This window comes from Apteryx rowi, unplaced genomic scaffold (assembly GCF_003343035.1).
Source record: "Apteryx rowi isolate R43461 unplaced genomic scaffold, aptRow1 scaffold_93, whole genome shotgun sequence".
NCBI lineage: Eukaryota > Metazoa > Chordata > Aves > Apterygiformes > Apterygidae > Apteryx > Apteryx rowi.
Genome location: NW_020451238.1, coordinates 112,808 through 139,086, shown reverse-complemented (window position 1 = coordinate 139,086; position 26,279 = coordinate 112,808). Strand labels below are relative to the sequence as shown.

Below are 26,279 nucleotides of genomic sequence, written 5' to 3'. Positions count from 1 at the left end.
GCCAGGTAGGCGCCGGGGGGGCTCGGCTCGGGGACCCCCGGGCCCCTGCCCTTGCTGCAGGGCAGGGCTGGGCGGGTGCGGCGGCGGCGGCGTTTCCCCTGCAGGACGTTCCAGACGGCCGCCGCGGGGACGCGCTGCCAGGGCTCGTGGGGCGGGAGGCGCTGCAGGAGCGCTGCGCCTGTCCGCCGCGCCCCCCGCTTCGTGTAGCCTCCCCGGGACGGTGAGCCGGAGCCGCTCTCCGCTCGGGAACCGGGCCGAAGAGCAAAGGAAAGGGTAAATCCCGCCTTGCCCCCCCGCACTGCTCTCCCGCCGATCCCCGCTTTTCTGCCCCTTCTTGCCCCTCCGAAAGCTCGTTGCCTCCCCCGGCGTTGCAGCTAAAGCTGGAGACGACCCTCTTTTCTGTGTTTCCCACTACTTTGCAGGTTTTGCCAAAGGAGAGCGAGGAAAATGTCAGTGCCCACTTATAAGATGAAAAAAGAGAGGACTGCTAAAGCCTCGGCGTGAAAGTCAGCGTTGGAGGAAGGCCAGGCTGAGGCTGTACCTGCAAGAGGAGGCAACGTGCGGTTGGGGGGGGGGGCCACGGGAACGACGCCACACACAGCTGCGATGCCGATTCGGAAACAAAGCATGGACCTGAGGTTTGGAAGCAACGCGGGGATGAAATCGACATCTTTGGATGGGCCAAAAATGCAAGAAATGCTGTTTTTCTTCCATGCTTTTGCTCTTCTGCACCGCTTCCCAGTTGCGGGTGCAGCTCTCCCGGGCCCTGCGGTGACGCGCCGGCGCCTGGTGCACTTTCCTCCTCGGGCAGCCCTAGGCTGGGAAACGGCAGATGCGGTTTTTGCCCTGTGAGGACTTGCTGTGCTGCACAGTGGGGTCAGGTGTGGGGAGCGCCTCTCCGGTGTCCCATCCGATAAACCGGTCTGTGGGTGACCTGTGACTTAGCGTGACTGCAGTGACGTGTTTCGTGAGGTGTGAAGGGCATCCTGGCCCTGCTTTGCTTGGTTCGTGGAGCGAAAATTAAAACGGGAGCCGAAAGCAAGGAAAAGGCTTTGTGGTGCCGCCCTTGTTTGCGGGCGCCGCTACCCTGCAGCGCTTTCTCCGGGGGCCACCTCTCATCTGCGCCCTGCCGGGGCCGCCTGCCCCCCGGTGCCAGCGTGGCGTCTCCGGAATTTGACCCTGGCAATGGAAAGCCCCCGGGGGGTGCAGAGGAAGGGGTGCAGGATCCATCTGCACCTGGGGGCTGGGCAGGGGCACCCGCTCACGGGGACGGTGCCGCGTTGCATGGGCGCCCCGTTTGGGAGGGAGGAGACCCAACGCTGCTCCCCACATGTGATTGGGAGGAGCAGGCATCCTCCGGCCCTGCTCCGGCGATGGGCGCTGCTGCCTGCGGTGCTCCCAGCGGGCTCCCGGGCTCTGGTGCCTGCAGCACGCCCCATCACATGCCCAGCTCCCTCCGGAGTTTGATGGTTTCCAGCAGGAGTTTCTCTTTCTCCAGGAGGATCTTCTCCTTCTGCAGCTCCAGGATCTCCGTGTGCAGCCGGCTCTGTCTCTCTGCGAGCTCCCCGGCTACCTGGGCAGCGAGTCCCCCGGTGCCAACGTGCTGCCTGAGCAAAGCAAACGGAGCTGTTAGCGCGGGGACGGGGACACAGCGCTGCAGGGACCCGGCTCCTCCCTGGGGTTTCCCTCCCCTCCCTGCACTGTCCGGGACCGCAAAGCCCTCCTGACCCTGGACACGTTGTGTCTCGCGTTCCAGCAGCGTGGGGAGCCTGGCGCTGCCCGAGGGGCTCCCCAGTGACGGGGGAAGGCGCCCAGGGAAAGGTGACTTCTCCCTCGCTGGCTCTGAGAACTAGGAGGGGAGGAAGGAAAAACTGGGCCCTTTTCTTGGAAAAATGTGGATTTTGGAAAGATCATCCATGGCAAAGGATGAGACACATAAATAGCTGAAGCATCACTCATCAACTCAAAAGCACTGTCGGGAGATTTTTTCTTTTTCAGTCTAAACTCCTTGCCGGCCGAGCTGCGAGGGAAACAGCTCCAGCTTGAGTGACTTCGGGAACTGCTTTGGCTACAGCATGTCTCTCTCTTGGGGATCAGGATGTCCTTGTGGAGGCTGAACTCTTCCAGGATGAGGAATTTCTCCTCCTCGGAGAACTTGATGCGCTTTGGCTTGGTCGTGGCCATGCTGCCCCTGCAGCAGGAGAGAACAGTCCCCGTTAGGGTGCGATCACACCGACTGCTGCTCCCATCCCCCTGTGCACCCGGGGCACGGACAGAGCGCACCATGGATAGACCAGGCTGGGGACAGGGCAGGACATGGATGGACTGTGCCACAGATGGACTGTGCCGTGGATGGACTGCACCACAAATGGAGCACGGCATGGACAGACTGCACCACAAATGGAGCATGGCATGGACAGACTGTGCCATGGATGGAGCACGGCACAGATGGAGTGGGCCATGGATGGACTGCACCACAGACGGATTGCACCATGGGTGGAGTGGGATATGGATGGACTGCATCACAGATGGAACAGAATATGTATGGACCACGCCATAGACGGAGCAGGATATGGAGGGACCGTGCCATAGATGAAGTGGGATACAGATGGACTGTGCCACAGATGGAGCAGGATATGGATGGACTGTGCCATGGATGGAGTGGGATAGAGATGGCCAACGACACAGATGGAGCGGGTTATGGATGGACCGCGCCACGGATGGGGCAGGGCACAGAGGGAGCTGGCTATGGATGGAGCAGGATATGGATGGACCGTGCCATGGATAGACTGCTACAGATGGAGCAGAGCACGGACAGAGCGGGGCACGGAGGGACCTGGCCATGGACGGAGCGGGGCACGGAGGGCCGGGGCGGGCACGGGGAGGCCTCGGGGGCTGCACACCCGCCCAGCCCCTGCCCACCCGTCCGCGGCTACCGCCCCGCTGGGGCCGGGCACAGCAGCTGTGGGTGGGGGCACCGGCAGGTCCCGCCTGGCCCCCGCCGCTCACCTCCGCCGGGGCCGGGGTGGCGGCGGCAGTGGCAGCCGGTGGGGCCTGGCCTGGCCCCTCAGGGCTGCGGCTGCGCCCAGATGTGCGGTGCCTCCCCTGGCCCCCCGAGGCGGAGGTGAGCGGTGGGGGCAGCGTGGGTGCCCTCACCATGTGCGGTGGCTTTAGGAGCCTCCCAGCACCCCGAGGCGGGAGGGCAAATCATGGGCGCAGCCTGGGTGCCCTGGCTGTCGGGGTGGCTGCAGGCTGCTTTGATATTTTAATCCCTGCCAGGAGCTGCAGGCTGCTGTTGGGCCGCCCCCCTGCCTCCTCCTCCACCTCCTCCTCCTCCTCCTCCTCCTCCCCAGGGTAAGGCTGCCTCCAGCTTGCCCAGGTGCTGCCATTTCCCGGGGCAGGCTGCCTGCTCCCGGCTCCTGCCACCACCGCCTGCGGGACCCTCCCCAGCCTCCTAACCTCCCCCCCGCCCAGGGAAAGTGAAAGGCTTCAGCACTGGGGATGTTCTTGGCCTCTTTATTTATGATAAAAGTCCAGGCTGGCCGCAGCGTGTTCACTGGCCTCACAAAATGACCTAAAACCCTGGTTAGAAAAAGGTGGCGAAGGTCCAACAGAAGCCACAAAGTCTGCAAAGAGCAGAGCGGGCGCAAGGGCCGAGGCATCCCCGTGCCGGAGTTTATCAGGACGGAGGGCTACGGAAGAGCCGTATGAACTGAAGAACGGAGGCCGGCGGGCTGCCGCTGCGGAGCAGGGAGCGCGTGGCTAATAGGTACGTGCGCCGCTCTGCCCAGAGCACCGGGGCTGGGCACGACGCCCGGGTACGGGAACGAAGCGACCCTTCCCCCTGAGCTACGCACCGAACCAGCAGCTCTGGCCGGCCGCCGGAGAGCAGAGCATCGCCGTGGCTGTGGCGCTCGGCGTGACGCCGCCCGGTGCCCAGAGCCGTCAGGCAGCGCCGGACGGAGGGCCGGGCTCCTTCGGCCCGTCGCCCCAGCCCAGCCCGGGCGCCAGCCCGTGCCGAGCCAGCAGCCCCTGCACCAGCGCGAGCTCCTGCTGCAGCTCGCGGGCGCTGCAGCCCAGCCCCGGGGCGGTCGCGGCGCTCCCGTGCACAACTTCCAGCGCACGGGCCAGGAGCCTGGCCCTGGCCAGCAGCACGGCCACGGCCGTGTGCAGCTTGGCACAGCCCAGGGCCTTCATCCACCAGGGTCCGACGGCCTCTGCGGAGAGAGCGGGGAATAAGAGGTGTGAGTGTGGTGGTGCTTCCTCCTCCAGGCACAGGCGGCCTTGGGGGGCGAGGAGACCACACTTCCCATCTCAAGGGCTTCATGCCACCCTGCTCCTCCCCACTGACTTGCCCCTCGACCTGTGCCTCTCGCGGGCCCCTGGGGAAGGGATGCAGTGCCATGCCGTACCTTGGCTCCACCGGCGTTTGCAGTAATGCAGGTCATGTAGGATGCTGGGGCCTGTGGCCTCCAGCCAGCAGAGAGCTGACTCGCGGAGCAGGCTGGAGACGGATGCCTTCTGGAGGAGCTGCAGCAGAAAGGGGAGCAGCAGCTGCGAGAGGACAGCTGGCTCCGCAAAAACGTTGGGTTCATCCTCTTTATACAGGCTGCTGGCTCTGGAAGGGAAGCCGAGCCACATATGGAGCTTCAGGCCGTCCGATGCTGCCTGATGCCAGGGACCCGTGTTGGCTGGGGTTCAGCCACACAGCACCCCGGGGCCCCTCTTCCTGACCCTGAAAAGGGGATGGCTCTGCCCGTTGCACTGATTCAATCCCACGTGTGCGTCTTTCCCTGTCGCTCCCAGGATGCAAAGCCAGAGTTCTGCCCTGGAGACTGGCCTAGAAAGGCTGGAGCGGGATGTGGGATTTGGGGAACACAGATCATGGCACTCCCTATTGCACCTCACCCCTTGAAGCTGCAAGGGCAGTGCAAGCCTGGCAGCTAGTGGGAGCTTGCCCAGAGCAATGTGGACCTCGATTCGAGGGGACAGAGATGCTTTTGAAGCATCCATTGCATCCCCCCAGCAGGCACTTGCTGTTGGCTGGGTGAGAGGACTAAACACTGGTGCGCTCTGTGTGCAGCCCTCCTTTGTACCCATTTCAGAGGTCTGGCAACTCACTTGTTGGCCTCCAGCTCTTCCAAGATGCCCCTGAGATCCAGGAGGGGAAGGTGCTGCAGCAATGAGCCAAAGGTCTCCGGGTGATCTCCAAACTCTTCCAGGAGGAGCTGCAGGAGGCCCAGGAGCCCCGTGTTGGCCTGCACAAAGATGCAGCCGTCTTGGACCTGCTCTCCCGGGACCTGGCGCACCAGGCTGGCAAAGTTGGAGGCCTCGTGCCGGACTTCCTGCTCCTCGTCTTGCAGAAGGTGGATGCCCACGTTTATTAGCCTGAAGGAAGGGAAGCAAATTCCACGCTACAAGCAGCACATGGTACAATCCAGCGTGCTCCCAGCCTGTCCCAACACAGCGTCAAGGAGGAATAAGGGGCACCCTGTACGGCAGCACCTCACTGAAGATTATTTGTGGGGGCTCCTGGATGAAGCCCTCGTGAAAGGCACAGTTGCTGCCCAAGAGCTTGTGGTCTGAAAGGGCAGGGCCAGGACGGAGCATGAAGGACAGCAGTGCCATTTATCGCTCAGTAGAGACTGACCTCTTTTGGCTAGCCCTTAGTGAAGCTGCTGTGTTATCTGCAGATAAGGCACAGACCCATCACTTCAAACTTAGTCATGATGTGTTAGACGGTGACTGCACCACATCCAAAAGAACAGGGAGAGTTTTTATAAGGGAAACTTTGCTGGAAAGTTCACAAAATCTTTTACATCTTAAATCCACCAAAGCCTTTCTGCTGTTTTGATTAAAATGCCACCCTCAAATCTTTTGCAGGATGCGAGCTTTTGAGTGTTTGCAACATTTAAGTATGTGGGGTATTCTCTAATGTCCTTGAATTTTTCCAAGGGCAAATATCCTTTAAGAGAGTCAAGCTATCACCCTTCAGTGCCCTGGGGCTGGGGTGTCCGCTGAGCAAGCACTGCTTGGAAACGTGCACTGTCAGTGATGCTCCTGCAAGCCCGGGCCATTTAAACGTGCAGGCTCAGCTACCTACCGCAGGGCCACGGGGACGAGAGAGGGGCAGGCGGCTCCCCGGCAGCGCTGCACCACGTCCACGCCGGCCAGCTGGAGAGATCTCGCTGCCGCCAGTCTCAGCACCTCCGAAGAAACGCACTTGCTGCACTTCTCCAGCATCGTGCACCATCGCTCAACCAGCAGCTGGGCTTCATCCCCAGACCTGTCGGGGGCCAGGGAAGGAGAGTGTGAGAGGGGACAGTAAATTCAAGTCAGCTCTCCCAGGACCTCTGAGGGTGCAGAATGCCACCGACTGCCCTGAGATCACAGCACCAAGGCGCAAAAACGGCTGTTTTATAGGCCGTGGAAAGAAGTTATGCTGCAAGGGCCCAGCTCTGCTTCTAGCAAGAACTAAGGAAAAGCTCCTCAGATAATTAGACCGAGCTGCCTCTGGAAGCAGCGTGGACTCACCCGAGGGCGAGGAGCAGGCTAGAGGCACACAGGGCCTGGAAGAGGAGGTCCGGGCCAGGGTGCTCGGTTTCCATCATGAGGAGCAGGATTTCCACACATGCTGATGAGGAACCCTGGAGCTTACAGGAAGCATCCTGGGACCAAGACGTGGGATTTCTGTAAAGATGCATCAAAGCCTCAAGGTATAATTTCAGGAACTCTTTGTTCCTTCTGTCCTGCAGCACTGACTGTAAGTTCTCCTGGTCAATAATGGGAAAGAAGGTAGACAGTTAGTTAGTTCCCTGGGGAATCGGGTCCTTATGGCCTTCAGAGAAGCTGTAGAAATGCTGCACATAAACCTGAGCAAAACTGGATGAATGCTCTGGACCTGGTGCGTCCTCCCAGAGGGAGATAACGGGAGAAAGGAGCACTGGGGAATATTGCGCTTTTTAATGAGCATCCAGGTAGCAAAAAGCTGGAGGTACCATCTCATCTACACAGTGCTGTGTGTTAGGACCCATCAGCCCGTGAGCCTCCAGTTTGACTTTGTGACTTCTGGGCCTTGTCTTACCAGCAGCGTTAGCCGGAGAGCCTTCTCCAACGTCTCGCACTTTCCTCCCTCCCCTTTGATCACCCAGCTCAGGATGGCAAACTGGACGTCGGTATTGGGCTCCCGGAGGAGTGAGCAAACGGTGCTGATTCTCTCCTCGTCCGCCAGCCGGGCGGCCTCGCTGCACAGGAAACCGGCGATGGTTTGGTGGAGGACGGCGGAGCCCACCTGGAGGAAAAGCAGGGCCGCTCTCCAAATGCCCTGCCTCGCAGGCAGGGGTTCCTGCAGGACGCGCTCTCCTGGGCATGGACCACGCTGGACTGAGCGCCCCATGTCCCGTGCCCCACGCAAGCCGTACGTAATGACACAGCTAGGATTTCCTCACTGTTTAGCCAGGGCGATAAAGGCTAGCCGCCAGCTGAACCACCCCAGGGGAGACTTCTGCAGCCCTGCAAGAGTCCAGCCCAGGAGAGACAGAAGCCGCGTCCCACCGGCACCGCTCCTGCCTCCCGCGGCCGCCGCGGCCCCGGCGAGACGCAGTACCTGGAGGGCGGCAGAGCTCGGCTCTCGCCCCGGCCCGCGGCTCCGCAGCTCGGCGGCGAGGGCGTCCCGGATGCGCGCTGCGAAGCCGGGGCTGCAGGAGGCGGCGAGGAGGGCGAGCACCTGGAGGAAGGCAGCGCGGACGAGCGGGCAGCGCTGCGCAGGGGTGAGCAGCCAGGCCCGGGCCTCCAGCCGCCGTGCCACGGGGCGCAGCGCCTCCGCCGCCGCCCTGCGGGAAGGAAGCGCCTTTCCTCGCTGCGCGGCCTGGCCCGGCGCGGCCCGCGGCAGCTCTTTGCCCGCTTTGCTGCACCTCGCGGTGGCAGGGGAGGCGGGGGCCACTCACCCGTCGGCGGCGGCGGCGGGGGCCAGCAGGGCCCGCATCTGGAGCAGCCGCCCGTGCAAGGCGTTGTGCGAGCGCACCCGGCCGGGCTCGGGGAGCTGCCGGGCCAGCTGCAGCAGCAGGCGGCGGCGCCGGGGCGGCGGGACCAGGGCCACCAGCGCCTTGGCGGCCATGGCTCGCACGGCGTGCAGGGGGCTTCCCGCGAGCTGCAGCAGCGGCGCCAGGAAGGGAGCGGAGGCGCTGCGGAGCGAGAGGGTCACGCGCCGGCCGCCCCCTGGCACGGGGAACGGGGCGAACCCGGCTCCGGCAGCACCCTCGGCCTCCCCCCGGCCGGGCCGGAGCGCCCCCGCTGCCTGCCCCCCTCCCCAGCCGCCCCCCGCTACCTGCCGGGATCGTCGGCGCCGGGCTGGAGCTGGGCCAGGAGCGTGAGGACGGGGTGGAGCGTGGGGCGCAGCGGGGGCCCCCCCGGCGCCGGCTGCCCGGCTGCCCCCAGCTCGCCCAGCAGCAGGGCGCCCAGCCGGGGGTGCTGCCCGAGGAAGGCCGGCAGGCTCACGCCGTCCGCGGGGCGGCTCTCGGCGCGGCTCCGCTTCTGGCCCAGCAGCCGGGCCGTCAGGGCGCCTGGGGGGCAACGGCAGAGAGGGGCGTCAGGCCGCCGGCCCCCCGGCCCGGGAGATGCTCGTCCCGCGCCGAGTCCTGGAGGCCGGGCTCAGCCTTTCCCCTTCAGTGCCAGGCTCTTGCGCTGGGACCCGCTGGTGGCACTGGGAAGAGGGCGCCGGGAGCAGAGCAGACGACTTGCACGGTTTTGACCTTCCCCGGGGGCAGGTTTGGTGTTGGGAAAGTGCCCGGTGGGGACAGACACGGGACAAGGTACAAGCGCCTGCTGGGAATGGCTCCCCCGGCTCCCTCGTTTCGCAGGACACCCGAGGGGGTGCTGGCGGTCCGGAGGGCCCAGGCAGCTCCGTGCTCCTCCCGGCTGGGAGCCGCAGGAGCAACCTGCCGGCACCGGCCCCCTCGCTTTGCTAGCGCTCCTGCTCTCTCCAGCTCCATCTCTGCCATCATTTCTGCTAAGATTTCGTGCTGTCTTTTCCTTGGCTCCCTTGGTGGGGAGGGAAGGCGAAGGGGCGAGAGGGCGCGTGCAGGGACGGCACGGCACGGCACGGCACGGCACGGCACGGGGCTGCGGCGGTACTCACTGAAGAGCTGGATGGCGGCGTTCCTCATGGCCCAGCTCGGGGAGCCCAGGCCCCGCAGCGCCAGGCCCATCATGGGCGCCGCGTAGGGCAGCAGCGCGCTCCCCAGCCCGGCGCCGCGCACCAGCGTCTGCAGCACGTGCAGGGCGCACACCTGCGGACGGCACCGGCGCAGCTCAGCGAGGGGGGCTCGCGCATGAGCGCACAGCAAAGCTGCTGCGAGGAGGCACAGAGGCCAGGCGCGCGCRGCTCTGCGGCTCCCAGGACGGGCAGCGCTGCCGCAGCCGCGGTTTTTGGGTGACCCCGAGGCCTGCAGCTCACGCGCTGGGGCCCCCGGCTGGCTGAGGTGCAGCTCGCCCTGTCCCCAAACCAGCGGCAGCAGGGACGAGCTCGGCGCCACTCTCACCTGCGGGAGGTCGAGGGTCTGGTCCCAGTCCTGCGGCAGGGCGGTGGCGGCCAAGGCCAGGAGGGTCTGGATGCAGCGGGCCAGGAGCGGCCGGGCCTGGGCCGGGGCCTCCCCGCTGACGATGCAGAGGAAGAGCATGGGGAAGCCGGCGGCGCGGCGCGTTATCGAGCTGCTCCGGGGCCCGCTCAGCGCCTCTAGCCCCTGAGAAACGGTCCGCGGCTGAGACCCGGCTGAAAACCTGCCGGCCTCAGAGCCTGCAGCCGCTCCGGAGCGGAGGGGACCGGCTGCATTGATGCCGGCACTGGACCGCAGCGTCCCGGCTGCCAGGCCGGTGCTCACACCGGGGCCAGAGGGGCACGGAGCAGCGCTGTGGGGCTCCGCGGGACAGGGGCGGAGGCTGGGGAAGGACGGGAGCCGTACCTGGGCCAGCATGGTCTGCGGGATCGCCTGCAGCTCCGCGTCGGCGTGGTTCAGCAAAGCGGCACAGAACTTGGTGAAGCCCATGCTGCAGCCCTCCACCGCGCCCTGGGACAGAGCGGCGCTCAGGGCTCCCGCGTGCCGGCGGCTGCTGCCCGCCAGCCCTCCCCGGCCCCCACGGAAAGCCCCTCTTGGCAGAGGGGAAGGAGGCAAGGAGATGTAACGGTGTGGGGAGGGGGAGTGGGCTCGGGAGCTCAGAGCAGCGCTTTCGGCCCTGCCTTGTGCCCACCTGCCCCGCTGCTCTTGGCAGACCAGAGGGGCTGGAGCGGGACTGAGCCCACCCCAAGCAGGATGTGTCCTTACCCAGTGGCGGCACCGCAGCAGGATTTCCTGGAAGACCTTGGCTGCCGTCTGCAGGCTGGCGAGCGGCAGCAGGGGCACGGGTCCGGTGGGTGCTGGGGACAGCAGCAGCTCTGCCAGGCCTCCCAAGAGCAGCCCGATTTCCTGAGAGGAACCCAAAGGTTGGGGGAAAAGCCGGTGCTGCTGGAACGATCCCCCCAGCCCCAGGCTGTGAACATGGGAGGTGTGCGGCGCGTTCAGTTCGGCACCTGACAGGCTCCCTGGGCAGCAGGACTGTGCCCGATGGGACATGACCCACCGAAGCTGCCACCGTTTGGCCTTCCTGCCTGCACACCATGGATGGAGAATTTATGCTCTCAGCCCTGCTCTGCGCAGGGTGACCCTTGGTGAGAGCTGCCTTGCAAGGGGCCGAGGACTGGTCCTTGTGTCTGACCTTGTGGATTGACCACTGACCTTTGCGGTCTCTGAGAAGTTGGGGGCATTTGCAGCCATGGTGGCAGGAGCAGAGCCCCATTACAGCAGGGAGGACCAACCTGCGTGGTCATTGCTTGCTCTTGGACATGGCTCGGACTCATGCTCAGTCATGGCCCTGTGTTGCTCAGGGGGACACCAGACCCTTTCTGACCTTCCCGAACAACCTCGTCAGCCCAGCCTGGCACCCACAGCCCTCAGCAAGCCACTAGCCTCTAGCGACAAGGCCGTACTGGCGGCAGGAGGGCTGCCTGGGATTTCCGTCCTGCCCCACGTCGCAGGGAAGCACAGCGAGTGCTGCTGTCGCCCCAGAGCACAGACGCTGTGGTGGTGGAGATGTTCAAGAGCACACGCAGAAGCTCTGTGGCACGGCACGTTATCAGCCAGCTGCAAGGCTGGTGGCACAGCTCCAGCCAGCCGTTGGAGAGGCGGCAGAGGAGAGGCCGTGATGGGCAAGCGGCTGTCAGAGAGGAGCCGACACAGCCACCTGGGGTCTATCATCCCCAGTGATGCACCTGGGGTCTATCAGCGCCCAGGAAACCAGCTGCGCTACGTAAGGGGAGAGCGGGAGGCAGGACCTCCTGCGAGAGGTGTTGGAGGTGAGGGGGCTGTTGTACCCCCTGCAGAGGGGAGAGGATGCTGGAGATGGTCTGTGGGCAACCCTGAGGTATGAGATGGGGATCCCCTTGTTTGTCCCCAGGGAGTGGGGTTGGGGACAAATGCCCCAAGGGGAGCTGCTAAAACGCAGCTGTCCCAGCTGCTGGTGTGGGCACACGGGGCTGCCCCTCTCTGCTGGCAGGGGACACATGTCCTCCTGGGCCATGGGAGGTGCTCGTACCTTCACCGACACCCAGCAGCAGGTCAGGATCAGGCTGTGCTCCTCTGACAGCAGGACCGAGTCATCCTCCTGCTGCCCCTGGCCTTTCCCCAGCATGATGAGGGAGCCGATCGCGTTCCCCATGTCTGCAAACGATGGGGCAGCGGCTGCAAAAGAGAGAAACCCGGTCTGATGGGCATCGGTGCTGCCGAGCTGGGCTGGGCAGAGCCTGTGGGGAGCGTGGGGTCGAGGGAGGGGGCCGCGGCAGCATGGGGGGCTGGGGCACAAGGCCTGCCATGGCCTGTGCAGAGTGCGCACGCATTGCAAGAGGGGGAAACCTCTGCCATGTGGCCTACAGCAGAACAGCGGTCGTGTTACGCACTCCTGCCCTTCCCAGACTGCTGCTGGAAGGACACCACAGCCCCTGCTCTGCCGGCTGCTTTGATTTCGCAAGTATCTTGCTCCTTTTTAAAGGCAAGTGTTTCTACCTCTACTTCTGTTCTCACGCGTAGTTGAGAAAGGGACCTGGAAAGGGACACTAGGTGCCCGGCTCCCTTGGCTGCCGCTCCTGGGCATCCTGCTCCGTCCCTGGGCTGGGCCTCCCCACCGTGCCCTCTGTGGTCCCCCACTACCGAGGGAGTCAGCCCAAAGCGAAGGCCTTCTCCAGAGTCTGGAGGTCTGTTGGGGCAGCAGCAACGGGCAGAACCTCTCTCTAGCTCACGGCTGGGTCGAGGACCCCTGTGATGGAGGTATTGGGGGTCCCCAGGGCTGGCCCGGTGCTCGGTGGGTGATTGGGGCTGGCTGGGGCTCCCCTTCGGGGATGCACTCACCTTGCTGGTCGGCGCCAGGGCCCTGCCCGCTCTGCAGGGCACCCAGGAGGAAGGAGGTGATGTCCCTCGCTGTGGCCACGAGGCTGGTGAGGAGCTCCTGCCAGCTCTGCGCCCACTCTGCTGCCCGCATGGAGACGGCCACCTCCGGCACCTGCAGCAGGCACCTCCGCAGGGCTGCGATCACTCCTGGGCAGACACCGCGCTCCGGTTATGGTGGCGTCGGGAACGACCCCAGCTCATCCACCCTGACAGCCCCTGCTGAAGTAGCTCGCCAAAATGGGAAGGGGGGAAGCAGGGTCCCTAGGTCAAGGGCAGGTTGATGGGCAGCCAGAAACCGTACAGGGAAACTGAGGCAGGGCAACGGCGTCAGCACTGAACTGTAGCCTCAGTTCTGCCTGCATGATACCCATCCGCTCCAAACACGGTGGGGAGAAGAGGCTTGCTGCAGGAATCGCTTGCTCCCTCCGCAGGGCTGGGGACTTACCGTGCATCGGCTTAGTGGCTGCTGCCTGCAGCAAGTCCTGGCGCGCCGCGGCGTACTGGTCCTGCAGCATGCTGAGAAGGTGCTGAGCGAAGCGCAGCCCTCGGGGCTGCAGCGTCGGGGCTGCTCCGGCCTCCAGGGACAGGCTTCTCATGGTGCTGCTGTCGGACCTGGAGGAAGAGGCGAACGCTGACCTTGCTGCAAGCACGTGGGAGTTTTCTGCTTGATGTGTGCTGGGATGAGCCTTCCTCCCACGGCTTGGGGCCCGCACCCCAACCCTATCCAATGCTACCACCGGCCGACATTGCTAAAGGCTACTTCAACCCCAAACCACCGCTGGCTGTGGCCAGCCCGGAGGTGCTAAAGCGCAGCCCCTGAGGGACAGCACTGCTGACCCGCTCCCGGGGGCTCGAGGGCTGCTGTGTGCCGGGGAGGGGGGCCCGCAAGGTCGTACTTCTGCAGGATCGTCTTCATCAGCACGGCTCCGGCTTCAGCCTCCTGCACTCGGGGGCTGCTCAGGGCTTCCTGGGCGAGCTGGAACAGAGCCAGGGCCACGGGCTCAGGCAACGGTGCTGGGAAGTAGCGGACGAGCAGCTCTGAGGCCAAATCCCTGATCTGCCAAGACAGCGGAGCATACCGGGGAGCGTTTGCTTGAGCAGAGGCAGACGGCGGCAGCATGACCACAGCCATCAGGGAGATGCTCTGGCTGCTCTCCCGGACAGCCCCTCACAGCCTCCAACTGCCTGTGCCCAGCCGGGGCTGTGGGATGGGGATGTGCCGGGTCTGTGGGGTGCTCACCTCGTTGGTGCTGTCCTGCAAGCAGCTCAGCAGCGCCAACAGATTGGGCTGCGAGAAGAAGTCCCAGCAGCCTTGGTGCCTGGCATAGCTCAGCAGCGTGGCCATGGTCTCTGCGGGGACACGGAGGCGGTGGCCGAGGTTCAGCCTTGAGTGGGGCGCACCAGAAAGCGGCCAAGCGGCAATGCGCCAGGCTTGCAGACCCTACTCACGCGGAGGCTGCCCCTTCTTCCGCTCAGGGCTCCAGGTGTCCGTGCAGGTCTCCAAAACCACAGCCAGGAGGAGCAGAGCTGTCTTCTTCCTCTGGTAGTTGGAGCCCAGGGTGAGCGAGGAGATGCTGAGCTGCAGCAGCCACTCCACGAAGCCTGTGGGGGGGAGAGCGTTGGGGGGGGACCGCGTTACTGAGCTGGCACGCGCATGCAAAGCCGGCACTGGTGGAGGTGCCGGGGCAGCTGCCTCACCGACTGCCTGGGCAAGCTGCTCCGCTCCGTCGCCTGGCTCGGCTCCGTCATCCGGCTCGGCGCCCCTCGGCGCCCTCCCTCGCAGCCGGGCCAGCGAGCTGTCCCTCAGCCGGACTAGCGCCTTCCTCACTGCCGCCTGCAGCAGCTGCCGAAACGCCGAGGAGTCGCCGTTGAGGTTGAGGGGCAGGAACTCCCGCAGCAGATGGACCTCGGCGCCCGAGAGGGCCCGGCTGGTGCTGGGGCTGCAGCAGAGGAGCCCCAGCGCCGCCAGGCGCACGCCCTCCTCGCCGGCGTGCAGGCAGCGCGACAGGCGCTCCCGCGTCTCGCCCTCCGCCGCCAGCGTCCCCGTGATGCTCTTCTGCGCCTTGAGCAGCGCCACCCACGCACGGAGCGCGGCTGCGTCCCGGCCGCCAAACTGGGTGGCCAGCGACGCGTAGGAGGCCGGGAAGAGGCGCAGGGTCCAGGGCAGGAGGTGGCTGGCGGCGTTGCTCTGGAGGATGGGCACGGGGGAGCGCAGGGCCTGCGAGAGCAGCGGCAGCCAGTGCAGCGCCCAGCGCTCGGCCAGAGCCTCCTCGGGGTCCTGCCGCCCCGCCAGCCACTCGGCACGCTGCTGCTGCACCACCGCCTTGTACACCTCGGCGGCAGCCGGACACAGGTGGTTGGTGGCGAGGCAGCTCAGGAGGTGCTGCGGCAGGTCCCGGTAGGCGTCCAGGACCTGGGAGAAAAGCCACATGATCACCGTAAGGGATGCTTGACATACGACTGATGCGCAGCCTCCCCTCGTCTCGCCACCGGACTAAAGGCTACGTATGGTGCAGGACCCATCTCGGCACAGGCAGCGCTTTCTGGCTACCCACTGGCACTGAACACCTGCTGGTACCCCAAGAGCCACTGCTTTCAGCCAGCTCTGGCCAGATTTTGGGGGGCATCAAGTGGCAGAGAGCTCTGCTCCCAGCTGGCAATCCCCCAGGGCACATCTGATGGTATACCCCGGGTCTCTGCCTGGGGCTGTGTAGTTTTTTTTCCCATGGTGAAGCCCAGGAAAATGTTCCTGAGAGCACCAAGCTGGTGTATGTGGGTCCTGAGAGCGACAGGCTTGCTGGAGGTTGCCAGCGGAGAGAGAGGATCCCGCAGTCCTGGGGACGCAGCTGAGAGCTAAGGGGCCCTGTCTCCGAGTGTGTCACGGTACATGCTGTGGCACCTCCAGCTCGTGTCCCACCCCGTGGCTCAAGCTGCTGGATGCTGCGTCGCCCATTAGCAGCGCACACACATCAGCCCTCCCCGGCTCGGCCAGCTCCTCCTGCTGGCCCAAACTGCCTCTCCTGCTCCTGCCCAGGCTTCCCTACCTGCTCACTGCCCACGTAGGGGACGATGGCACACAGAGGCATGTATCTGGCTTTGACTTGCCACGGCATTGAGATGACCCTCTGCAGCATCTGCCTGTAGAGAGGCCTCTCCTGGTCCTCAAAGTGCCTGCACTCGAGACAGTAGATCTCCAGGAGCAGCCGAAAGGAGCTGTGGATAAACTCGGACACCCCTTCCACCTGGCAGGGGGAAGGATGGCAACTGAGAGAGGTTGGAGTTTGTTCCCTCTCCTGCCTTGGTGCTTTAGAGAAGCTCCTTTGCCTTTCTGTGGCGACCAGTGTAGCCACAGGTTAAGGAGCCGGGCACCACTTCATCCACCACCTGGGATGGCAGGAGATGAGCCAGGCTGTAACCAGTGTGTGACCACGTGTAGCCTTCAGTCGGCTGGGACTGCACCACCAGGTGCTGCGTGGGGAGGCCAAAGCACTGCAATACAGCCCTGCAGAGGCTGTGTGCGATGAGTGCCCAGTCCGCAGCAGTGCGGGTGCCCCTCTCCTGTAAGCCCAGGGCAGCTGCGGCCAGCCTGTGGGCGAGGGGGGCGCAGCTGTCCCTCCTGCCCGCAGCTCCAGGAGGACCCAGCAAGAGTGGTGTTCTTGGCCAGGGGACAGACGGAGCTAAAGCAGGCGAGGTTGTGTTACGCACAACCCGTAAGCGGGAACAGAGGCTGAGCTGGGCAGAGAAAGAGTTGTTTTTGGTTGCAAGGACACTGGGGTTTGGCTCTACCTGACCTTACCGGGGTCTCGGCGTTGTTCCACACCAGCTGGGTGAGCTGGCTGAGGAGATCGGAGTCCTCAGTCAGGATGCGGCTCCCCTTCAAGCACCAGATCTCAGGCAGGCTTTCCTGGAGGCGTTGCAGCCAGAGGGAGCAAACTGGAAGCAGAGAGTGGCCTAATGCAGTAGTGAACCCGAGAGCCTCGTGCGCAGCACGGCCCAGCGCAGGTCGTCTGGGGGGACTTAGGGAACCTGCGCACAAAGTGGGCAGCTTCTCCATCAGCCCATGCAGATGTACAAAAGTAGGTGTGAGTTAGAGTTAAATGGGCTGAAGCAGATGTTAACAGCGGTTTCCAAACCAGTTATCTAGACTCAGAAGAGAATTTTCCCCCTGAGAAGATCAAATGCTCTGGCAGCTCCGTGGTGGCTGCTGAGGTGTGTCACGAGGATAGTGAATTGTCTAAACTCCCCTGCTCTGCTGTGATGGGGTCGTAGTCTCTTACCTTGGAAGCAGTAGTAGTGGCAGTCCTTCTGCTCTTTGCTAAGGGTGCCCACGGCGGGAAAGAGCACATCTAGCAGCAAGCAAGCCTGTGGGAACATGGCTGTTTTGGGGAGCAGGCAGATAGGGGCTTTCCAGGGCAAGAAAACCACTCCACAAGACAGGGAGGAGTCTGCTGTGCATTTCTCTGCTGCTACAGCAGCTTATAGCCACCTTGATCTTCCTCTTTGAAAGTCCTTGACTCTTAAGTCTAGGAGATGCTGCTACTCAGCAGAGCTGGAGGCCGCTCTGCGTCCAGGGGCAGCCCAGGGTTTATGCTGTATGAGCTGGGGGCTAACACCGTGGCTGCTGCTTCGCTTGCACAGGGCTGCTTTCGGCACTGCCTGACTTCTCAGCTCCTCCGGAGAGGGCAATCGCTGCTCAGGTATCTCTAGCAGAAAGCACGCTCCTGCCTTGCGCATCGCGCGCAGAGAAGGCAGCGCGCTCCATGGGACGCCTCCAGCTGCCAGTGCGGACTGGTGCAGCTTGGCTACGTCAGCAGAGATCTCACCTGCCGGTATCGAAAACCCTCACTGGTGGCTGCCAAAGTGACACCCCACGCAAACGGCTCTCTAAATCTCTGGCTGTTGACTCTGAGCTCTCCTACCTGGCGGGTGAAGCTCTCCAGCTGGCAGCTGAGGATGTCCGTCTTGCAGCAGGTCAGCAAGCCTCTGGTCAGCACCAGCCTCTCCAGCCCGTCTGGCTCCAGGACAGAGGTGGCCTCCACCGTCAGCTCCCCAAACCTCAGCTCCCCCACACCTAGGTGGAAACGGCTGTGTTAGATGGAAGAAAGGCTTGCGCCAAGCCCTAATACCTATCCAAGAGCAAACGCCCCTTGCTTGTCTGGCTAATCCCAGAGCTCCTGCTGGAGAAGGCTGGTGGCAGTAGGATCTCCGGGGCCTGGAGAGTGGGAAGCTGTGGCGCAGTCTGGTTTGGACTACCAGTGAGTTGCATTGGCCTCTGTCCCCTTGCACCCAAACATGCCTGGCCCCTGCTGTCCCCTCGGTAAGAGGCCATTCCCGGCTCAGGAACGAGCACGCACCTTGGTCGACGAGCTGGAAGAGCGCCCACGCGGCGCTGGCCCCGCTCTCGGGCCGCAGGGCCGTGTTCACCAGCATGCTCAGCGCAGTGCCCGCCAGCAGGCGCGTGTCCTTGTTCGGGGCCTGGACGCACAGGGGAGGAAAGGCACAGCCGAAAATGCCATTTAAGAAACAAAACCCCATTTAACCCCCGCTTCTCTCCATGCCCATGTAACACAGAGGCAAGGACGCAGGGTCCCTCGGGACGTTCAGGCTGTTTCTGCAGTGACATCCTGGGGGACCTGGGATAGCTCCAGTGCCATTTTGGGGGGGACAGCGATGCTCTGCTCCCCAGGCCAGGCAAGCACTGCCCTGTGGTGCCGTGGGCTCTGGGGAGGTGGCTGCTGGGCTTGTACGCACCTTGCCCATGACAACCTGCAGCAGCAGTCCCAAAACGCTCTGCAGCGTCTCGCTCCTCTCCGCCTCGCTCCACACCAGGGGGGCCACGTCCTTCGGCAGCGCCTGGAAGAGCTGGAGGCAGGCCTGGAGCAGAGGGGACGGCAGGGAGGGCTTTAAGCATCCCTCACCTCTGAAGAAACCCCCGGTTGCTCCTCGTGGGCTCCTCGGGGACGGGACAGCCATTCGAAGCAGGTTATATGCTGGATCCCTTCAGGATGTCCCTGCCCATGGGCAGGCGGTCCCAGCAGATCCCTGTCCTTGCCAGGGACGGATCCTCCCCCGCTCTGGACACGGCTCTTACCTTGACGGCCGCGTAGCCCCAGTGGCCGGCCCTCGCCGGCGGGCTCTGCAGCACCCAGGCCAAGGTCGCGGCCAGGCGCTGCAGCAGCGGGGCCAGGTTCTGCCTCCAGTGGCGCCGTCCCGGGCTGCTCTCCTCGACGAACATGCACACTGCGGGCAAGGGGGGAGCCTCATTCCCTGCGCCGCTCCCTCGCGGCGCAGCGCCCCCAGCCCGCCCTGCTCCGGGCTAAATGAAGGGCTGCACTGCCGTTAACCGGGGTGACGATGGGGCCAGGACTTGGGATGCTTTTGCTCGTCTGGTTTCCAGCCACCCCAGGTGAGCAGACAGCGCTATTGGGTGCTGTGTCGGGGACCTCCGCAGCGATCCGGCGGACCCGGATGGTCCCTGCCCTCCCTCCCACGAGCACGGAGGGCTTGGTCCCGGCGGGCACGTCCCTGCACACGGTGGCAGGGGCTGTGCGCACCGCGGGGGCCGGGACAAGCTCCCGGGGGAGCAGGACAGACTGACCTGACTGAAGGTCCCCTGGAGACAGCACCTGCGAGGCAGAAGGACAGACGCCCTGAACGCTCGGCACGACGACAGCAGCAGGGATGCAGCGTACGTGACACCGGTGTTTTGGGGAGAACGGCCTCCGAGCGAAGCCCCTGCCGCAGCTCCCAGCTCCCCGGCTGGAGGAAACCGGCTGGCGGCAGGGCTGGGGCTGGACCCCGAACCCCGAGCGGGGCGGTCGCTCCCTGTGCTGCGGCCTCGCTCCCGCCGAGGGATAACGCCGCAGCCGCCAGCCCAAACCCCCCGCTCCCGGATCCGCCCGGGACGCGGTGCCCGTGGCAGCGACGGGAGGGTCCTGCCCCGGGACGCGGCTCTCACCTCCGCGCGCCCCATCAGGCCGTCCAGCAGCGCGGCCACCTCCCGGGAGAGCAGCGCCTCCCGCCCCGCCGCCAGCGCGGTGACGATCTGCCGGGGGAAACAAACCACGCGTCAGCCGGTCGCTCCAGGGAGACCACGGAGAAAAACCGGCCGCGATGCGCTCCGAGCCGCATCGTTACGGCGTTCCCGTGCCCCGACCGTCCGTAAGGCTGCACCCGCTGCGACTACGCTGGCGGCAGGCAGAGCCGCGCGAGAGCATCGCTTCAACACGTTTGTGAGAACGAAAAAGGAGCAGGAAAAGCCGGAGGATTGCCAGGCTGTGACACAAGGCAGCCCGTACCGGTGGGATTTCTTAAAACTAATCCGTGCCATTATTTGGGCCCCAAAGTTGGGCTCCACCTCCAAATTTCCTGCTGCAGCTCAGCCCTGGGGCGGGCTGGGTGCCGGCAGCAGTCTTAGCCCCGTCTGGGGCACGTTGGCTGCCCTCAAATCCTAGCCCAGCGCTTCTCCCCCCCAGCGCGGCCAGTTGCACCACAGACCTGCTCGAGTTTCTGGAAGGAGCTGGAGCTGCCGGTCGCCTCCGCCTGGAAAGCCAGGACGCAGCGGAGCAGGGGCCGCGCCGCCGCGTCGCCCAGCACCCCGAGCCCCTCGCTGGCCGCCCGCGAGAGCTGCAGAGCCTCCTCCAGGCTTTTGTCCCTGCACCTCTTGGCTGAGCTCCTGCAATAGGCGCCGGGCATTGGGCCGGGGACCCCCGCTCGCCGCCCGCGCCCGAACCCCCGCGAGGCGCCGCCTTACCCCGCGAAGCGCCGCAGGCTCTGCACGCAGGCCAGCGCCGCCGGGCAGAGGCCGCCCGGGCCGTAGAAAGCGGCGCAGGCCTGCGCCTCCCGCTCGGCCCCCATGGCCGGGCCCAGGCCGTGCGCCGGCAGCCCCGCGCGCCCGGCGGCTGCACACCGCCGATCATAGAGTCCAGAAATGCTCTGTGCAAACTCAGCAGCCCCATCTAGTGCTGCCGGGGCCCGGCGGGCCGCCCGGCCGCTCCGCTCGGCCTCCCCGCAGCATCCTGCCGCGGCGGTGGAGCAGGCGACTGCTCCCAAACGATGCAGGCCCCTTGCTTTAAAACGCCTGGCTGCTGCCGTTAGGGTGTTTTTTCTCCCCAGGCTGGTTTCCCCAAGGACGCGAGGGTTGGGGTGCCCTTCTCCGTGCATCCCCTGGACCGCTGCCTGGGTGCAGGCGGGCCGCTGGAGCGGGGGGTCTGGGCGAGGTGTCCCCGCACGGCCCGGCGGCGAGCACAGCCGTCATGCCCCGCGGAGCCCGGGCAGCTCCCGGCGTCACCGGCAACGCTGGCGCTGTCCCAGGCTGGCGCCGGTGCCCCGCGCCCTTCCCGCGGCGCAGCCCAGGCCCTGTATTGTGTGGGATGTGTCGTGTTTGCTTTATAAATGCAGGAGAGACAGAAGTGTGAGGTTGATCTCATTTAACTCCTCTTGCCTAGAAATCAGGCTTTTGGGTTAAAAACAGCAACACCCAGAGCTGCCTCCAGAGTTAGGGGAGAGAGCGGCTCCTCCGCAAGGATGGAAGACAGGCGCCCAGGCGGGTGCCATGTGCTGCGGCCCCCGGAGGAGCCGAGGCAGCTGGCCGAGAGCAGAGCGCCGCGAGGCCATGGCAGGGAAAGGGCTGAGCTCCCCGGAGTAACAGCTCTAACGCTTTAGCCTGGAACAGCTGACTCTTCCCATCGCACCGCATTAAGTTAGCTCGGCAGAGGAAGCTCTGATCACCCGTGGCGCTTACCCCGTAATTTCACTTTGCAGCCTGCCCTTGCGCACCATTGGCGCTCACTGCTCACAGGCGCTTCGCCCAAGTCACTCCTGACGGTGCGGAGAGGAGCTCTGCTTCCTCCCGCGTGAAGGAATGTCCTTCAGAAAGACGAACAGATTTATTATGACAGTTGATGCTAATTATTACCATTGTGCGTTACCTTCTATTAATTTAATTTGCCACTATTTTCCCTTCCCCGATGCGACTAGGGATGTGTGGAGCTCTGTTTGTTTTTTTCCTGCCTTGCTCCTCACAGCGACGTTCTCGCTCGCACTAACGAGAGCACTGGGCTGGCTGGGCGGTTGTGCAAGCCGGCAGCGCGCGCAGCCCGGGAGACTACGGCTCGGATGGGCCGGCGTCTGCACCAGGGAACCGGGAGGACTCCGGGAGCTGCGGCTCCCTGGGTGAGCAATGCCTTCGGGGACAGGCACAGGCAGCCTGTACTTTGCAGCCACGTTTGCCAGCAACGTCCATCTCTGTTCTGTTTTAGAAATTAACTTGGAAGTCCAAATCCAGCTGGCGCATCCAGGTCTGCCCTCACTGCTGCCATTAAAAACTAGCAAAACACCCCTGTATCTACCTTAAGCAAAGTCAGAGCAAAGTGTGAGGACATTCACATCTCCCACACTTGCTCCTCTGCCGCCCTGAACATTGTGGCCACTTTACACCTGCGAAAAAGTGTGAAAAGCGCTACCAAATCAGAGCTGCCCACTCTCCGCAGGGGTACGTGTCCAGGCACGGGGCAAGTCGCAGGAGAGCGCCTGTGCTTTTTAGGGTCTTTGAGGCCCCTTTCCCATTCCCCCTGTGCTGCCTGCAGAAGGGAGGGGAAGGGGAGGAAGAGGGGGATTTTCTCTAGTTTCACCATAGGAAGGATTTTCAAACCCTATAAATTCACTTTTGACAAGCAAACGGCTAAAGCAGATTAACCTTTTTGCTAATCCTCTATAATGGCTTTGGAATCTCCTTAACCAATAAGAAAATGATAAGAGCCTGTTTCTTTCCTTTTTATCTATATCTATATTGTCCTCCCTTATCTGCATTTTTTTCTCTCTTGTTTTATTTTCCTTTCCTTTTCTAATATGAAATAGCCCAGCGATCCTATCTCCTGGAGGCTCAGTAAACAGAACATCAATAATCCCCTTCCTTTATTCCTCTCCGGTAACAGGGTGCAGAGACGTGTCTGCCGATCGGGATTTGATTACCAGCAGCTATCAAAAGTCTCTTTGTAAGATCTGGGTCCTAAATCCCATAATTCTTTGATAAAAGAAGTATTACCAGTCCATTTTCTGAAGTGAAAGGTATGGGAGAAATGAAAGAAAGCAATCAGCGGAGATACTAATAGGCTAAGTGCATGTGTGGTGGGAAGGCAGGGGCAGGCAGGGGAAGCCAGGGAAAGACGTCCTTTGTTATGGATGGGGAATGAGAATTAATCCGCTTCGGGCGTATGATTATTGCAGCTGGGAGCAGAAAGGGTCAGATCCTGCCTGCCCACAGCACTCCTGATCCCACCTTGCCAGCCATGCAGCCACTCCGGACCTGCACAGCGCGCGGGAGAGCAGAGCCTGGCCCACATCCATCCTGTGTGTCCCCGTTTGGGTATTTACATGAAAGCTAAGGAGCAATTTGTAATGATCAGTGACACTAACTCAGTTCTCCAGTGCATCTCAGGTAGCACTTATGTCTTGGCAATGTAGCAATGAACAGACCAGAAGGCTGCAGAGACATTTTTCTTTCAAGCCTACAGCAAATATTTAGAGATTTATAGAACATAGTTATAAATTACATTACAAAATCAGAATAGCTGGAGGAGATAGGAGAAAAGATAACATTTTGTTTCTAAGTCAGATTTTAAAGAGATTGAAGGGTCATAGACAGAAAGGCCTTTGAGCAGCTGTTCCCAGGACTGGATGCCCACCATCAAGTGAGGAAGGGCAGGCAGGAAGCAGGGCCAAAGAGGAAAGAAAGGGAACTAGTAAAGGGGACTTTCATGAAGCCTGGCTCTCATTTTCAGTGTGCTGCTGGAGGTGTTGCTGGGCTGTTCAACGCGAAGTCACAAGGCATCACACAGACATTTTGACCTGCTGTAGTTTCCTTGCATTCACTTGTGTGTTTCCTCACCACACCACGAGTGGGACTGATACGTTGCCTATCCCACAAAGCAATACAGAGTGGGAGAGCATTCCCCAAGCGAGTCCCCAAAGCCTTGTGACCCACCTTGGCTTAAACAGCACTGAGGACAAGAAAACTTGGTTTAAACTCTCCTAAGCAACTTGAGCTCAAACACAGGTTCTCTATTTTAACTCCAGCTACTCTGCTATAAATGCAAGCACCTTGTCATCACTGCTATTTTAATATGAGGTACAGTTGCCTTCCTCAGTTAAGAAAGCTCCTTCTCTCCTACTGTGAGGTACACTGTGGTGGCTGGCACAAAAAAGATTTGCTTGAGACTTAGCCCTCGTAAGGCAAATGACATTTCAAGCTGTGAATTTTCTCAGGCTACGCTGAGGTGGAAGATGTCCTCTTTCCTTCTGTGGTGACCGTATATACTAGGCCTTGCTGTTGGTTCTGCAGAGGTTCAGCCTTCCAAGCTCCTCTTCCCATGCTGATTTGCAGTTTAGTGACCTCTCTGCTCTTGGACATAACCTCACTGGAGTTTATGTTTCTAGGCGGAAGGAGAAGTTGGTAACTGAACTAACAAATCTTTGTAGAAGCCTGGTCATCCCACTATAGTCATAAAGGCATTGGGAATTTGAACAGCTTTAATTTCCTGTTAAAGAACAGGAATACAAGAGCCCTTGAACTCACGCAAGTAGCTCTGAGTGGGCGTTAGCCAGCAGCAGAGCCTGGGAAAGCAGGGTCACAACCCCCCCCTTGCATGTAGGACTCTGGGGCTGGGTCCGAAGCCTTCCCACTGTTAGAGAAAAATCTTACAAATATGATCCTTAAAAACTCTGACAGCAGAAAGCAATTAGGAAGAATGTCAAAAAAAACATTTTAACATGTCATGCTTGCCAATTTGTTTCATTAAGCACTTGCTCTCAGCCATGCTGGGCAAAAATTCTGGCTGCTCTGGGCTCACTGAATAGTGAGCAGTGTTTTCCTTCAATAGCCCTTGGTGTTTTCTTTCAGTGTTAGCTCTGGCAGCAAGGCCACATTCCTGCGTGAGTTACTACAGGGCCTCGCTGTCTACATTCACGCAGAGGCAATGCTCATTGCCCTCCCTTCCAAACTCTGCTGTAACTCTGAGCATGGCTACAGCTGATCTGATCCCCTTGTGGGTGGCTGTACAGGCAACTATATGCCACTAATCTATGTCACAGAGGTGCTGTGAGCTGCCACTAATCTAATTCATTAAGGGCTTTGAATCCTTACAAAACGTATGTTAGATACATGCAAAGCATGTGTATTATTATTGTGATTAAAGCAATGGTGGTGAGGGAAAGGGGAAGGAGGGAAAACACCATTTCTATGCTCTGAGTAGAAAATAAATCAACTTTCACAGAGAGTTCTGGTGCAGCCAAAGGCTATGCTAGCATTAAAAATGATTTTTTTATTAAGCTGAACTCTCCTTCTCTCTCATATTGTATGATATGACAGCTCTCTTTTGATGGGAAAGCTTTCATTTGGACAGAGAAAGGGATAATTTGCTTCTTTTAAGGAGTTAATCCTCTGGTCCATTTCCAGGCTGGGAACAGCTATCCTCCCCCTTCCTTGAATTGGAGGCTCCAGCACAATGGAGATCATAACCACCTCAAATCTACACCCGAGATGGAGAAATCAGATTTCCTTCTTGAGTCGTTTCTGTGGGATTAGCTAAATCTTAGATCCACACTAACCCTTCACAAAGCTGCCAAGATTAGTTAGAATTTATTTTATTCACAGGGGGGTTTACGGTTTTCTTTCCAAAGGGATTATATCTCTCTCTCTATATATATATTTAGGATGGCTTCAGTCATAAAGCAGCTAGGTTAGAAGGAAAAAAGTGGGTGTGTGGGTGTGTATCAAATAAAAACTCAGGTGCAAGAATGACAGTCACGTCAAGCTCCAAGGCAAAACGGTGATTCTGGATGGCTTCACTGGTCTGCCTTAAAAGCTATGTGAGTGTAAGCGGTCTTCTTCCTTGTAAGACCCCACTCCACCGATAATTCATAGAAAGCCAGAGCTGTTCAGCGTGAGCTGCCCGTTCCTACGGCCGCTGCTGCTGGCACAGGATGTCTTCGGAGCCAGTGACTGGCGTCGACTTTGGCAGGAGAGGCCTGAAGAAGCAGTGTTCGTTCAGCATCGAGAACATCCTCTCCAGCCCAGCAGAGAAAAGCCCCCAGGTCCTGGTCCCGCTGTACCTCCGGGGGCTCTTGGACTGTGCACCCAAGGGGCTGTGTGAGCTGGAGGCCATCACAGCCAGCTCCCTGCCGGACGAGGAGGAGGAGGAGGAGGAAGAGCCGGAAGCTGCAGGTTGCAACTGCTGCTGCTGTTCTCACACGAGCGCCCGTTCCCTGCAGGACTCGCCGAGTTGGCTGGGTGAGTGCTGGGGTTTGGTTCACTGCATATGGTTTGTGGAAGGGGCATTACAGCTGGTGCCAACCCTGGGTAGAGGGGAAAACCTGGGTATATAGTAACAATACAGTGTCTGGCCTGCCACGTTGCCATGGTGGTTTTCTTAGACCTCAGCTCCAGCAAGGAGTGGCTGGGCCCCTTCTCAGCACCACTTCTAAGAGCAGGCAGTCCTGCAATGCTACTGGGTTTTAAAAATTGCAGGTGCTATTTGTTGCTGGGCATTGCTGTTTTAGTGTTAAACACTTAAAGATGGCGGTGCTTCTAGGAGTGGAAGTTCTCCGTGAGCCTAGAGGTCACCTCGTCATGCTGCCAATGCACAGAGCTGTGCCTGCTTTTCTTGACAGCACCAGCCCTGAGGAACCTCACTTGTCATTTAAGGGAAGGATTTTTTTGCTGCATCTAGCAAAAAAAAGTAGCAAAGCCTTAAAAATGTGTTTTTTAAGGCTCAAAAAAGCCTTAAAGCCTGAAGGCTCAACACCCCC

General features: G+C 61.5%; 4 protein-coding genes across 4 annotated transcripts in view; 2 read left to right on the top strand and 2 right to left on the bottom strand.

Moving 5' to 3' along the window:
* The window catches only part of LOC112978386 (somatomedin-B and thrombospondin type-1 domain-containing protein-like), a 2,810-nt gene extending 2,801 nt beyond the window's left edge, over positions 1-9 (top strand). The window contains exon 4 of the mRNA XM_026091865.1: positions 6-9. Within this exon, the coding sequence (XP_025947650.1) occupies positions 6-9 (4 nt within the window). The remainder of the gene's footprint in view (positions 1-5) is intronic.
* A 1,371-nt stretch (positions 10-1,380) lies between these two features.
* LOC112978424 lies at positions 1,381-2,924 on the bottom strand. The gene is given in 2 exon segments (XM_026091941.1): positions 1,381-1,813; positions 1,816-2,924. Coding segments are annotated over 2 exon segments (846 nt in total). The 5' UTR covers positions 2,287-2,924; the 3' UTR covers positions 1,381-1,438.
* A 201-nt stretch (positions 2,925-3,125) lies between these two features.
* LOC112978423 (thyroid adenoma-associated protein homolog) lies at positions 3,126-20,330 on the bottom strand. Its single transcript, XM_026091940.1, has 31 exons — positions 20,227-20,330; positions 19,971-20,148; positions 19,432-19,518; positions 19,072-19,099; positions 18,565-18,713; positions 18,225-18,347; positions 17,828-17,948; positions 17,393-17,544; positions 16,751-16,835; positions 16,270-16,406; positions 15,518-15,715; positions 14,172-14,886; positions 13,923-14,075; positions 13,714-13,823; positions 13,370-13,530; positions 12,919-13,085; positions 12,435-12,620; positions 11,626-11,771; positions 10,320-10,460; positions 9,960-10,064; positions 9,540-9,740; positions 9,137-9,287; positions 8,327-8,561; positions 7,947-8,183; positions 7,607-7,832; positions 7,085-7,291; positions 6,535-6,773; positions 6,104-6,286; positions 5,122-5,388; positions 4,413-4,618; positions 3,126-4,217 (listed from the first exon to the last, which is right to left on the bottom strand). The coding sequence occupies exons 1-31, from the start codon at positions 20,328-20,330 to the stop codon at positions 3,946-3,948; spliced, it is 5,670 nt and encodes a 1,889-aa protein (XP_025947725.1). The 3' UTR covers positions 3,126-3,945.
* A 4,809-nt stretch (positions 20,331-25,139) lies between these two features.
* Positions 25,140-26,279, top strand: part of GSC2 (goosecoid homeobox 2) — a 2,902-nt gene continuing 1,762 nt past the window's right edge. Inside the window, exon 1 of the mRNA XM_026091920.1 lies at positions 25,140-25,761. Within this exon, the coding sequence (XP_025947705.1) occupies positions 25,455-25,761 (307 nt within the window). The 5' untranslated portion in view covers positions 25,140-25,454. The remainder of the gene's footprint in view (positions 25,762-26,279) is intronic.